This window comes from Lutra lutra, chromosome 1, assembly GCF_902655055.1.
Source record: "Lutra lutra chromosome 1, mLutLut1.2, whole genome shotgun sequence".
NCBI classification, from domain to species: Eukaryota; Metazoa; Chordata; class Mammalia; order Carnivora; family Mustelidae; genus Lutra; species Lutra lutra.
This window is the reverse complement of record NC_062278.1, coordinates 138,282,065-138,296,960: the sequence shown is the minus strand read 5'-3', so window position 1 is coordinate 138,296,960 and position 14,896 is coordinate 138,282,065. Positions and strand designations below refer to the sequence as shown.

The window sequence follows — 14,896 nt, the reverse complement described above, 5'->3', positions numbered from 1 at the left end:
AGGGCTTCATTTGAAAGAGTAAAACAAATATTTTTACTCAGTCAGCAAGAATTTGAGCATTTCTTACCCACCAACGACTATTCTAGGCTTGGCAGATACCATGATTAATTATTATGGCACCAGTAAAAAAAGCCAGCTTCAACCATGCACAATCTCCTGGGAGAGATGGATGTTTAAAGGAAAGTTATAACAAAGGATGCATCAGGCAGTTTGGTCTGCTGTAACAAAGTACTGTATAGACTGGCTTCAGAACAAAAGGAATTCATTTCTCACAGCTTTGGAGGCTGGAAGTCTGAGATCAGGGTGCTGGCACAGTCTGGTTATGGCAAGAGTCCTCTCCTGGGTTACAGACTGCTGACTTCTCATTGTTTCCGCACACCGTGGAAAGGCAGTAGGCTAGCTCTCTGACCTCTTCTTGTAAAGACCTCAACCCCATTCACAAGGGCTCCACCCTCACAACCTAATCACCCCCAAAGGCCCCACCTCCTAACAGATCACACTGGGATTTGAGTTTCAATGTCTACATTTTGAGGGAGCAACGACAGTCAGCGCATTACAAGATGGGACCGACTATGAAGAACAAGACTGATGTGAAACAAAAGGCCCCAGTTGGTGAAGGCCTCACAGATGAGATGGGTTTGAAGGGAACCGTGATGATTTCACAGGTTTAGTGGGAGGGTGTGGGCAGGGCGAGGGTCAAGGAAAAAGGCAGGGCAAGTGAGAACACAGGGCATTTTTCAAAAACTATGAAATGATGAATCAAGGTGAAGTGAGGCTGTGCTCGGGTAGAGGTGATGAGGAATGAGGGGAGAAGGGATGGCAGAACTGAGAAGAAGGAGTCTGAAGAGATATACTGTAGAGCACAACTAGCTCATGAGTGGCTTCCACACCAGGCTAAGGAGTCTTCGTTTATCATGAAGGACAAGGAGTTATCACTGAAGGCTTGGTCACGGGAGCAGAGTGAGGTCAGATGTACACTGTAGGAAGATGATTTGGGGCCTGGGGCCCTCCTGAGTGCCGTCACACTGGTTGTGTGCCTATGAAGTGGGTCCTGAACATCATAACCCTACAACAAACAGCACTTACTCCCCTGGCATGTTTTCCTCAGAAGAAGAACCTGTCTGTTCCCATTTCCCAGAGCACCAGACCCTCAGAACCTCCCACTTAGATGTGTGAATCCAGTGTCTGAGCCCTGGCCTGTGGCCTGGTTTCTAGTTCTGCCTCACCTCATTGGCCATCTGACCATCTTCAGAGGGACCCCATAAAGATTCTGGGATGTCTTAGCTGAGAGGTTCTATATCTCCTGAGTTGTCGGAGAATTACAATACTCACACAAAAAAAATCACACTATTCTAGACGTGCTATACTCTTACTATGAATAATTATATAATATTGACTGGTTACAGTTGCATAAAAACAGACCTGTGCTTTATTCCTCAGTGACGAGCCCTTACTCGGTGACACTCACCCAATTTACACACTAATGGGTACCAGAACCTCAGATCGCTAGAGCACCCACATGGACCCTTTGCCCTGTTACAGAAAGTCATTCTTCCTGCCACGGCCTTAAGTCAGACTGTCATGATTCAGGGCCTGAGTTGCAATAGTTTCATTTAACCCTTCTGCACTCAGGAGGGCCCCAGGCTTTAATTAAATGATCCACTATTGCTATCTTGAAATTTTTAGTAGATATTTTTAAAGGTGAGCTGTTGCCGGGCAGGGGTGTGTCTGTATTTTCCCTTTTCAATGGACTCTACAAATTATGTAGCTTTTCCTAATAATGGGTGCTGAGCAACAGTTATCTCATTTGGTCCTCCAGCAGACTTCTCTGAGGGTGCCTGTCTCTGACTCAGAGAAGGTCAAGGAGAGGCTTAGACAAGCCAACTCACTTAGCTGGTGCACATACTTAGTATATGGCGAAGATTCTACCCCAAGCCTTTCTGATTCTCAATATTGCTCTGGTTTTACTAGCTATTCGGAGCAGATCTTTGGCCTGGGCACAGTAAGCATAGTGGGAAGATCCTTCCGAGCTTCATCCTCCAATACCTACTTCTCACCACAGAGAGAGAACCTTTAAAACTTTTCTTATTTCCAAGGGAACTTGTTTCACTCCAAAGATTCTCAAGCATTGTTCGTGGTTACACTTCATTTCAGGCTCATGAAGATGAAATCATGACTAGCCACAGGTACAAAAATGAGTCACTTAATAGGTTCCTTCCTTGACAGTTTGCCAGGTCCTCCCAGAGACTTAGGGACAGCACCTAGGCAGCCACTCTCCCCCATCAGACAGGGGCCGGTGAGACAGAGTCACGGGGTCCCTAGCCCAACGCTGAGGTTTGCCATGTCCTTGAGCATGACCTAGTGTCTGAGAGTGTACCCGTCAGGAGTCCACTTTGCTTCTCTGTGAGTTTCTTAACTGTGAAGTGGGATATTAAATGATTGGCCTCCAAGGACTGATGCCAGGAGTAACTGGAGTCACAGCACGGGCAAAGGGCAGAGCACAGAGCTTGGCTGGCAGTGGACACGCAGGAAGGACGGGGTGTTACTGCTGTGTGAAGTCATCTGAGTGGAATCAGGGAGGATGCCTGTGAAGAAGGGAAGGTGGGAGCAGTGACCTTTCAGTCTCCACGTGACAGGCAGCGCTGGGCGGTTCCTGACAAACGCACTAAGGCCTGATCCACAGGTCCGGCTCACCTGGTTCTGACCGCCCTGGCTGGATAGCCGGCATGAACAGGTCCGTAAGAGGACTGACCTGAAACTCAACAATGCAACCCTCACCGTGGGCACACACAAAGAGAACGCTTTCTCTTACAGTAGCTTGTCCAGATGCATGAGAAACAGCCCGAGAAGCCTGCCTATGGTTCCAAGGACGAAGCCTGCATTACACGTGAGCGGAAAGCTGAACTGCCAGGCCGCGGCCCCACCAAGGCTGCACACGCACTGCCGCCTCTTGGAGCCCTTCACCTTCCCGCTCCCAGCACCATAAGGCTGTTTACTGGAGCTGCATTTCTGAGCCTTCCTTCTTGAATGCAAAAGGCACAGGAGAGAAATAGAAGATACTCATCTTCTATCAAGACTGAACAGACATTTTGGAGAAGCATCATGAAATCATAAAAGCATCATAAAATGCTATTTTGGGGTATGCGAAGTCCGAAGTAAAACCTCAGAGAAATCAGACTGGAAAGTAGCCGGAAGCAAGCAGCAGCAACCTGACCCACTGTTCTCTAATACACTTAGTTGTGGGAAGCGTGGTAACCTCGTTGTGACCCTTCAGACATTTAGGAAAACTGTAAATTTCATAAGCATGAGAATTAAATGTCCTCTTGCCTCTTGCTACTTTTGCTCTGTCTCCTTCACCAAATGTGTTTCAACAAATCTAGATGTGAAGTTTGTAAAACATGGCTGCCCATTTGTGGTCACTCCTTTATAAGAGCTGGGAGCCAAAAAAAAATCTTTAAAAAAAAAAGGTGTGGGGGGGGCACCTGGGTGGCCCAGTCATTAAGTGTCTCCCTTGGGCTCAGGTCATGATCCCAGGGTCCTGGGATGGAGTCCTGCATGGGCTCCCTGCTCTGCAGGAAACCTGAGCTTCTCCTTCTCTCACCCCCCACCCCCTGCTTGTGTTCCCTTTCTCACTCTCTATCAAATAAATAAATAAAATCTTTTTAAAAAGGGGGGGGTGCCTGGGTGGCTCAGTTGGTTAAGCGACTGCCTTCAGCTCAGGTCATGATCCTGGAGTACCGGAATCAAGTCCCACATTGGGTTCCTGCTCAGCAGGGAGTCTGCTTCTCCCTCTGACCCTCACCCTCTCATGCTCTCTCTCTTTCTCTCCCTCAAGTAAATAAATAAAATCTTCAAAAAAGCAGGGGGGATTGGGAGCTAGGTCCCCTTTTCATGAATGTGGGTAGCCTTGCAGCTGCTCCAACTACAATCCCAATACAGTATGAAAGAATTTGTGCAAGTGACACCCTAAACAGGGTCACAAAATGTCTCCAGTCTCTGTCTGGTCAATGGAACACTAGACTCCTGGAGGCCTCCATGAGAGGCTCTGTGCAGGCACTTCAGTCCACTGTCCCAGTGGATCCCAGACTTCTAAGATGCTAGACAAGCGAGTGAAATCATCCAAGGTCCTCCAGTCCGAACATGCATTCATCTCCCATCTGAACACCACCTAACAACCAGCTGCAAAAAGGGAGAAGAATCATTCTGCCAAGTCCAGCCTGGGTTCCTGACCCACAATACTATAAGCTATAACAGCCACTGTTTTAAGCCGCTCAATTCTGAGGTAGCTATGGCACATCAAGAGTTAACTGGGACACGAGATAAACTGTACTCTACCTCCCTGACTCCACATGCCTGCAAGTAAGAACATGCTTGTGTCATTTCCCAGGAACAAAGCTTCCAGGTTCCTAACTTCACTAGCTTTTCAGGAAGCATGAGTCCCCAATGGGCTCTTCACGAATACTTCTAAAATCTAGGAGTGTCTCTACAATCTAGTCCTCTTGACTTCCAAGAATGCAAGACTCTAAACTCTGCAGACTCTAAGCTCTGTCCTCCAGGGTCACAGAGAAGCCTTCAGTTGCTGCCAAAGGACCACCCCAAGCCGGGCTAATGCCTATGGCTTTGACAGTCTCAACAGCCAGAAGGGATCCCATCAAAGGATGACACTTGCCTTTGTGCTTCCTTTCTCAAGGACTCTGGTCTGAGTCCAGGGTAGGGCTAGGAGGGAAAATGATCTTGCTTCCCTCAGAATTACCTCTCCTACCACCCCAGGACTCCCTCAACCTCATGATAAAATTTCTTTTATTTTCTGTAATCTCAACCCCTGTTCTCTAACTCTTGTTGAAATTGGTTCCCAGCCAGCAGGCTTGCCTCATTGTTCTCTGGATGTGGTGGAAAGCTGAAGTGACTGTGAGTGACGCCCATGCTGGGAAACCCCCACAGCCACAGAGGACAATCCTTTAGACAGTACAGTTTCCATTAAAGCGCATTTTCTTGTTGTTCATTTATTACATGGATGGGCATGACACCCCTTGCTTTGAAATTTGGATCTTACATGAAACCATTCTATTTGCAATGCTACAAGCCCATCTCTTAACAGTAATAGGGTGGGAACTATGCGGCACATTTAAAATGTTAATTTTGAGAATCATTTGACATTCTCCAACCCCAAGGCTTTGTCTCTTTTCCTATATAGAGCTCCATTTCTAAAATACCTGGAGGGCCTAATCAAATATTCTAAAAATCATCTGCACAGTCATTTGAAAAACTGAGTGTAACAGAACGCACTAAGAATATCTTACATATAAACTTAGTGTTAGAAGGAAAGTGTTCCTTACTATAATTATCTGCTATGAGCAGCTCATTGTAAAAAAAAAATAAAGAAAGAAAAGAAAAGAAAAAGAAGAGGAAATTCAGGAGGAAATCTCCTCCCTTTTGTCTCTGATCATGAACTGACCTCATAAGACCAAATGTGTATTATGTCTGATTCAGAAAGTTTACGTGTGTACCAGAGTAAAAACAATGTGTTACCCAACTAGTGGTATGCATACTCTTGGTAGAACACAGATTATTTTTGGTAGTTCATATAAATATCTTACATTTTAATGTCTATTAGCTTTAATGTACATTGAAAGTGAAATACGCAGCTAGTACATCTAGCCTACTTTTAGACATTTTGAGAGAAATGAACAAGACACCACCAATGTCTCCCCATTTCTCTCACTCTTTCTCTCATCTTCTCTTCTGATCGTCTCCTACCTCCCCTTCTCTTCTTCCACCCTTGGTCACCCTTGTGTCATTTCCCAGGAACAAAGCTTCCAGGCTCCTACCTTCACTAGCTTTTCAGGAAGCATGAGTCCCCAACGGGCTCTTCACAAATACTTCTAAAACCTAAGAAAGCTTCAAGGTTCCAGCTTTCTCCCTACTCACCCCCCAATACTTTTTATTTTCTGAGCAATTTAGTTTTTCAGCTTCAGATGTGTATCTGAATGTAGATCTAGCAGCTGAGTAAACAAAGGGTCCTCCTCCTCCTCCCGGCACCCACCCTAAACAGATAGTAAATTGTAAATAAATTGTTTTTGTTGTCACAAATATATAAAGTCCATTACCACAGAAAGTTGAAAATCTAACTATATTTAAGAAGAAAAAAAGAAAAACGCATTGATATTTCTAGGCACTTTTCCAAGTCTTGACAAGCTGAGGACTATCTATCACATAACACACACTTGAGTGTTCAAATTTTTTTCAGCATCACAGTTTCCTTATCTGTAAATGTGAGACAATTCATTTTTACCTGATTTCTTACTGGGAAAATTAAATAAAATAATGTATGTGCTGGTTCGTGATATAGTTTTTTTTAATTTCAAGAGATGAAATTAGTGTTTTCATTGCATTTTTTTTTTTAAGATTTATTTCTTTGAGAGAGATCACAGGTACATGTGCACGTGAGAGAGTTGAGGGAGGGGGCAGAGGAAGAGGGAGAAAGAAAGTCAAGCAGATTCCCCACTGAGCATAGAGCCTGAAACCAGGCTTGATCTCATAACCCTGAGATCACGACCTGAGCCCAAACCAAGAGGCGGACACTTAACTGACTGAGCCACGAGGCACCCCTTATTGCATATTTATTTATAGTTACCTTCTTTTTGAGGCTAGTGATCCCAGTTTTTTATTTAGAGTAGTGATTTAGTTTTCTTTTGCTTACAATCTGAATGTGAAAAAAGAGTCAACTGAAAAACATCAAGCAATAGTTCAGAAAATACACAGAAATACATGGCCAATCTTGCAGGTGACCTAGGAATGAGTGACCCTGTGAATGAAAAGAGTTATCTAAACTGCTACAGGGGTGAGTGGGTGGCTCAGGTCCTGATCCCAGGGTCCTAGGATCTGATCCCTTATCAGGCTCCCTGCTAGGTGGGAAGCCTGCTTCTCCCTCTCCCACTCTCCCTGCTTGTATTCCCCCTCTCGCTGTGTCTCTCTCTGTCAAATAAATAAATAAAATCTTAAAAAAAAAAAAAAACTAAAATGCTATCAGACTCGAGATTCCTTTTGTGACAAATACTTGTATTTCCCTTCTTTTCTATTTAGAACTGAAAAAAATCATAATATGATTATACAGACTGTTTTCACAAAAGCAGCATTATGTATTACTAACAGTAATCTAACAAAAAATGCAAGTGAGGTCATCTCTGATAAACTAATATGCATCGCGTATGAAATGGTTAGGTGTGACTGGCTGCAACAGAAGATAGGATTTGGCTACTGGATAATAGGACGAATCGTACGCAGACTCCCCGGAATGCAAGAGCTCTGCGTGCAGAGCCCAGCAGATGCACGGCATCCGCGACACTTACTGTGAGTCAGTGACAAGAGGTTCAACACTTACTGTGAGTCAGTGACAAGAGGTTTCTGAAATGGGTGAAATTCAGAACAAGATAAAGTTTAATCATTCCTCACTACACTATGGTTTTCTTCTTGGAAATTCAGTGGGAAATGAAAGCCTTGCCCAAAACACTGTGTGTTAAGTTCTAAGTTCAGATAATTAGAAACCAGTGTTTTACTTCCTAGAAAACCTGACAGGGCATTAGAAAGTCATAGAGTGCATGGTAGTGTATTGTTAACTTTGGGTACTGTGTCATACAGTGGTTCTCACTGACTTACTCATCTTGCAAAACTGAAAGTGTATCCCCACCCCCTTTTTCCTCCTCCCCTCAACCATTTATTTCCTGCTTCTATGAGTTTGACTACTTTAGATACCTCATGTAAGTAGAATCATGCAGTATTTGTCCTTCAGTGACTGATTTATTTCACTTTGTATAAAGAGGAGAGATCTCATGTTAAGTGTTCTTCCCACAAATAAACCAGCCACAAAAGAACACAAGGAAATTTTTGGAGGTGATGGACACATTTAGAATCTTGATTGCGCTCTGGTATCATAGGTGTATGTCCAAACTCATCAAGCCTTATACATTAAATATGTGTAATTTTTGGCATACGAATTATACCTCAATAAAATTTAAAAAACAATTTTAAAAGAAAGCCATGTTAGACACTGGACAGTTCTTCAATTGTAGGACCAATCCATACATTATAGTACATTTAGCATCCCTGACTCCTTCCCACTAAATGGCAAAAGCAGTCCCCCACCCCAATTATTGAGTCAAACATCCCCAGAGATTTGCAAAATGCCCCTGGAAGGTGGTACCATCCCTACTTCCACAGAGTCAGTGGCTTCAGGGCGAGAACCTTGAAGTTAGAGGATGTTTCTGTAGCTTGGTTTCTTTGTTTACTAGTTTACAATTTTGGGCAAGTCACTTAAATTGTAGTATATTTAATGTGACTGTAACCAGGTGTTTCAGGTTTACTTTTGTTTCTCAAAAAGATAGGGTAGAATCCTAACCCCTACTACCTCAGAATGTGACCTTATTTGGACAGAGTCTTTACAGAAGTAATCAAGTTCAAGTGAGGTCATTAAGGTGAGTGCTAATCAACTATGACAGATGTCCTTATTTATAAATGGGGAAATCTTGACCTAGCCACTCACACAGGGAAAATACTATGTGAGGATGAAAGTAGAGATCGGGATGATGCTTCTACAAGCAAGGAACACAGAAGATTGCCAGCAAACCTCTAGAAGATAGGGCAGAGGCATGGAACAAATTCTTTCTCATAGTCCTCAGAAAAACCAACTCAACTGACCTTTGATGGTGGATTTCCAGCCTCCAGAATGATGAAACAATAAATTTCTGTTGTCTAAGCCGCTGGTTTGTGGTACTCTGTTGTGACAGCCCTAGCAAACTGAGACATCAGGATATTATATTTGTAAAACGAACTATGCCATTTTAATTTTATTTTTATGTCTTTGTTCTCCTCCAGCACTTTTCTTCCTGGGATCTATTTAATATGAAAATGGGCTTGATACAATGGAATGTTATTCTACCATTAAAAAGAACAAATGAAATCTTGCCATTTGCAACAACATGGGTGGATCTAGAAAGCATAATGCCAAGGAAAAGAAGTCGGTCAGAGAAAGACAAATACCATATAATTTCACTTGTATGTGGAATTCAAGAAACAAAACAAAGGAAAAAAAAGAGAGAGAGAGAGAGAAAGAGACAAACCAAGAAAGAGATTCTTTTTTTTTTTTTAAGATTTTATTTGTTTACAGACAAAGATTACAAGTAGGCAGAGAGAGAGAGAGAGAGGAGGAAGCAGGCTCCCCGCTGAGCAGAGAGCCCAATATGGGGCTCGATCCCAGGACCCTGGGATCATGACCTGAGCTGAAGGCAGAGGCTTTAACCCACTGAGCCACCCAGGTGCCCTCAAAAGCGATTCTTAACCATGGAGAACTAACTAATGGTTACCAGAGGGGAGGTGGATGGAGAGACAGATGAAACAGGTGATGGGGATTAAGGATTGTACTTATACTGAGCACTGGGTGATAAATGGAATTGTTGAATCATTATATTATACACCTGAGACAAATATAACACTATGTTAACTATACTGGAATTAAAATTTTTAAAAATAAAAAATAAATTAAAAGAAAAAGAAAACGGTCTTGAAAGATAAGATTTCTGTAGCGAGGATATGCTAAGATTAACATATATAGGTTGGGGCTCATCAGCTAATCATGATGGTCTTCCATGATGGAGGATATAACTTTCTACCATTAAAAAACTTAGCCAAAAAGCTAGAGTCTGGAAGAAAGAATACGACATGTGTGAAAGCTAAATCTAACCCGTTTTCTATTTTTGTGAATAAAGATGTATTGGGAGATGGCCCACCTACTCATTTACTTACTTTCTAGGGTTGCTTCATACTACAATGACAGAGAGGAGTACATGAGACTTAGACTGTATGGTCTGCAATACATATAGTATTTACTATCTGGCCCTTTACAAAAAGGTGTGCCCATGGCCTATGCCAAAATATACTCCATTAAAAACACTGGGTTAAAATTTTTAAAAATCAATAAAAATAAAACAAAATAAAATAACTTAAATCCATTGAAAATCCTGGACAAAACACCAAGATACTTAAATAGCAACACTTTTAAGGTAAAATAATGCTCTATGCCAGTATACAAGGGAATAATATCACTGAGTCAGTTAAATGAAGAAAATATGGACCAAAAGTTTAATTCTCAGCCAAAGTGATCTACAAGTCTAAAGGCCAAAGGCTCACTGTTATTAAAATGCAAGAACTCAGGGAAAACCGTTCTCAGGAGCTCTTTCTGAGATGGCTCAGAGAACAAGCTTCAGGAAACCAAGAAAAGATTGTCCCTCTCCCTCTGCTCCTCCTCCTGCTTGCTTTTTCTCTCTCAAGTAAATTAATTAAATCATTAAAGAGAAAAAAATAAAGAAGGCACTTGATGTGATGAGTGCTAGATGTATGTAAATGATGAATCACTGAATTCTACTCCAGAAACCAATATTGCAGGGGCACCTGGGTGGCTCAGATGATTAAGAGTCTGTCTTCGGCTCAGGTCATGAACTCCAGGTCCTGTGATCCAGCCCCATTTCAGGCTGCTGGCTGAGCAGGGAGTCTGCTTCTCCCTCTGCCTCTCCCCCCTGCTCCTGCTCTCTCTTTCTCTCTCTCTCAAATAAATAAAACCAATATTGCATTGTTTGTTTAAGTTAAAATTAAAATTTGAATTAAAAAATAAAAAAAAAAATTGTTCCAGGATTAAACGGACTAATATAAATAAAAGTTAAATATGTGAGAAAGTGCTTAATACACAGTAAATATTGCCTAAGTGTTAGTCATTATTATTCTTATAGTTGTCATCATTATTGACTTTTTAAAAGATTATACTCTCTTTAATAACTATATTTTAGAAGGGCTGTAGTATGTGTGTCTACATATAGATCTTTATATGTCTGTTTTCTCTTAATTATCTAGAAGAAATCACAGTAACTCAGAGAAAAGGACGCATAATGTTGGAGCAGAGGTAAGAAAAGGGATCAGATGTGACCTATTCTTCCAAATCCCTTTATGGTTTTATTTTAATTCGGGCTGAATTACTCTGCATTGGGGCATGAATTCTTCTGGAAAATGCTATGTCCCACCCTTTTCCCTAGTCAGAAGAGGAAAACAGACCCTCCAGGGTGGACAAATCTAGTGGGTAGACAATAAAGTTTTCCCGAAGAGGATAGGGGTGTTCAGCCTGTGAAGTATGAAGGAAGGGGCTGTCTTTAGGGTGGGGTAGAGAGGGAAAGGAGGGAGACTTATAGACTGAAAACATGACTAGGAGTTGGGGTTCTGCCAGTGAGAATGTCCTCCTTTGATTTTCCTCTGAATTCAGCGAATAGCCATATTTGCCATCCTGATAGCAGTGTGTCAAGTCCCAACAGATGCCCTGAACATTTAGAGTGTTCTGCAGCACATTACCAGCCTTGGGTCTGGATATCAGAATTACAGGCCAGGGCAGGAAGAGAAAGAGCAGCCTTTTCCCATGAGGTCAGGAGAACAAGACAAGCATTGAGGTGCTGGTGGGCAAAGAAGTTCAATGGCAAATGGTCGAAATGTATCTAGAAAGAATAGAAACAAGCACTTCTTTTCTAAAGTAAATTAGAAGAAAATACCTTGGTAGAGGGCATTTTCTCCCTTCTATTGAGGGAGGACCCTTGAGGGCATATGTTTATTATTAAAAATAATCAGAAACCAGACATCCTCTGAAGTATCCATAGGTCCTTCAGATGATCAATTTCAATTCCAATCAGCAAGCACTTACTGTGAAACTAACATTTGTTGGACACTGCCCTGAACTCAAGCTCTACACACTGGACATGTGGACACAAGGCATAGGTTGTGCCATCAAAGGTTCACTGTTGTATGTGGAGAGAGATATAAAAATAGCTAAAATACAGCCTGATTATCATAGAAGAGGCAGCAGTTTTCAATCACTTGTAACTGCATCAATTTATTGGCTCAAAATGTCAGGCAAATATCCATATTGATTGGTTTAGAGGGGACTGGTGCCTTTAACGATTTCCACCCAAAGAGGTCTAAAAGTCTGCAAACATCTTATAAAACCCTGGGCTCAGGAAATTCTTTTGGGTGTTGACTCCCACAATGTGCTCCATATTTTCTACTTTTCTGGCCTCTAAAGTCTCCATCCTTTGGGTTTCCCATCTAGATTCCCCTCCTTGGCCTAAACCTTTCTCAGTGTTGCCACATTTGGATATCTGGGAAGACACTCGGATGGATTTGGAATCACCTGTACAAGGTGCCTGTGTGAGAAGGACAAGTCTGCAGTCGGCAGATAATTTAGACAAAGGACATCCCTTTTCACTTTGTTCCACTGATGATGGTTTTATCACTCCCAACCAGTCTGCATTCTCTGCGGCATCTCCCATTTTCTTCTATTTCAGGTGCTCTTCAGTGACTGTGGTATAATTATACAAAGCTGAAGTCCTTTTATTTTATCATATTTGCCACAAAGGCCTTATCTATTGACACTGGGAAGGATACAAAGGTCTGAACTATGTTTCTAATGTGAAAGCCTTAGATATTCCGTCCCTCCCAGAGTGCTCCTCTCCATTAGTTCATGACTACCGTGTATCCAAAATTTACATGGTCAAAGACTGTCCTCCAAAGACAAATAAGTTATAAAAGAAGATGCAGTTCCCATGTTCAGGCTCCTATTACTCTTCCTGACTACCGTGTATCCAAAATTTACATGGTCAAAGACTGTCCTCCAAAGACAAATAAGTTATAAAAGAAGATGCAGTTCCCATGTTCAGGCTCCTATTCCTCTTCCTGACAGTGACCCCAAAACTGAGTACTGAGAGCAAAACACAGAGGCCTGAAGTGCTATAATCATCTGCAACACTCAGGAGAGCCTCCCAAAACAAATAATTACCAACCCACAATGTCAATAGTGCCAAAGTTGAGAAAACCTGAGTTAGAACGCAACTTGGATGTCATGACAAAAAGACCCCAAAATGAAATTATTCCAACAAGATAAGAATGTACTTGCTTTTGTCTGGGGTGGGGAGGATGGATCTGTAACAAGACCCAGGCTCCTTCCATATTATTGCTCTGCACTCCTCTATGGTGTCACCCTTGACAAATGGTTGAAGCTGCCTTTGTGGCTTCACCTGAACATTCTGACCCCCATGTACTGCTTTGCTAGGGCTGCCCTAATGGAACACCACAGATGGGGTGTAGCCACAGAAATTTATTTTCTCACAATTCTGGAGGCTGAAAATGGAGGTCAGGGTGCTGATAGGGTTGTTTATTTCGAGGCCTCTCTCCTTGGCCTGTGGACGGCTGCCTTCTCACTGTGTCTTGACATAACCTTTCCTCTGTATGCCCGTATCGTTGGTATCTCTTCTTTTTATAAGGACACTAGTCATATTGGATGGGGGGTCCCACCTTTATGATCTCATTTAACCCTAATTACCTCTTTAAAGACCCTCTCTCTGAATATAGTCACAGTGTGTGTTAGAGCTTCTAATGTGAATTTTGAGGACACACAATTCAGTCCATAACATAATGGGAAAGGAAGAGAAATTATAGGGCAAACAACTGTATTTTTTAAGGATTTTTCCTAAGAGTTATGTAAGTCATTCTCTTGCATATCATTGACAAATGTGACAAAACTTTGTCACACGTGCAGCCCAACTGCAAAATAGGTTGGGAAGTCTGATCTCTAGCTTGGTAGCCATGAGCACAGATAAATCTCAGACAGCAATGTTATTTTAGAAAAACTATTAGAGAAAGAGATAGAATTTTAGAAACTGAAAATGACAATCTGTTCTAATTTTCATTTAGTGGTTCCTCAATATAATGCCTCTTGGATTCATCCCAACTACCAGGGCCCATGAAATAATGAAACCAGTTCCTACATAGAATCCCAGTTCTGCAGATTCCAAACCCATCCCTACATCTTCTTTCATTTGAAAAGTGTCACAAAACTGCAGCCACAAGAAAAGACTTCGTATTTCCTCAGTGGCAACTTTGAGTCCAGGCAAATTTACTCCCACCCTGAGTTACACCGTGTGTCTCTGATTTTTGTCTTTAAAGAAGTAGTGAGAAAGGCTCTGTGGCCAGGGAACTGGAGGAGAAAATGCCTATGCTGTTGCCCTTTAAATTAATTTCCTTCTCTGCCCATGAACACCTGAGCCTCTGACTTAATGACTGAGGTTGAGATGTGGTTCTTAAAGGCATACAATTTGGAGAATATCCTGGATAAGATCATCTATTAATAATACATGAACAACTATCATATCTAATATGCATTTTAAGAATGACCTAGTAACATTGTAACACAACTTATTTTAACATACATTCACTCAGTTAATATATTAACACTGAACAGTTAGATTCTAATGCTAAACTTTCAAGCAGTTTATGCAGCTAATGGCTGAAACCAGGCTATTGCCTGAGTCACTTGTGGAACTTCAGTAACAGTCTGTATATTTATGTGAAATGCCATTAACCCTAATGGGAGTGATGGATTCATTCATTACTGAGTTGAAGGAAGGTGACCCTTCACAACTGCCCGAGGAGCACCCATCTAAGAAAGCCACTCACCATTCTTCTTGTAGAACATAATTTCTCCTTTGAATTCCGTTTTCTCCTCCAGTGACTTTTCTATTTGAAGCATCAGCTGTTCATTGGTTTCAACTCCAAATAAGAATTTGCAGCTGCAACTCTTCTGCATGACTTCGGTCCGGGCGAATCCAGCGAGCTCACAGAAGCCATCAGAACAGTAGACTATGGGGAACCCCTTAGCCACCTGGGCATTCGCAAGGATGAAGTTGCTATCTGTAAAATGACAAGGAGACACTCAGCCACCACACAAACGTGAGGAACTCTTTCTTTTCCATCAGTTTCAGTAACAAATTAGGAGCTTGTGTACTTAGCTAACAGTGCATGTCCTGATGTGCTA

General features: G+C 42.1%; 1 protein-coding gene across 1 annotated transcript in view; it reads right to left on the bottom strand.

Moving 5' to 3' along the window:
* KCNH8 (potassium voltage-gated channel subfamily H member 8) overlaps positions 1 to 14,896 on the bottom strand; it is a 385,143-nt gene that overhangs the window by 239,861 nt on the left and 130,386 nt on the right. The window contains exon 2 of the mRNA XM_047737762.1: positions 14,539 to 14,772. Coding sequence (XP_047593718.1) covers positions 14,539 to 14,772 — 234 coding nt within the window. The remainder of the gene's footprint in view (positions 1 to 14,538; positions 14,773 to 14,896) is intronic.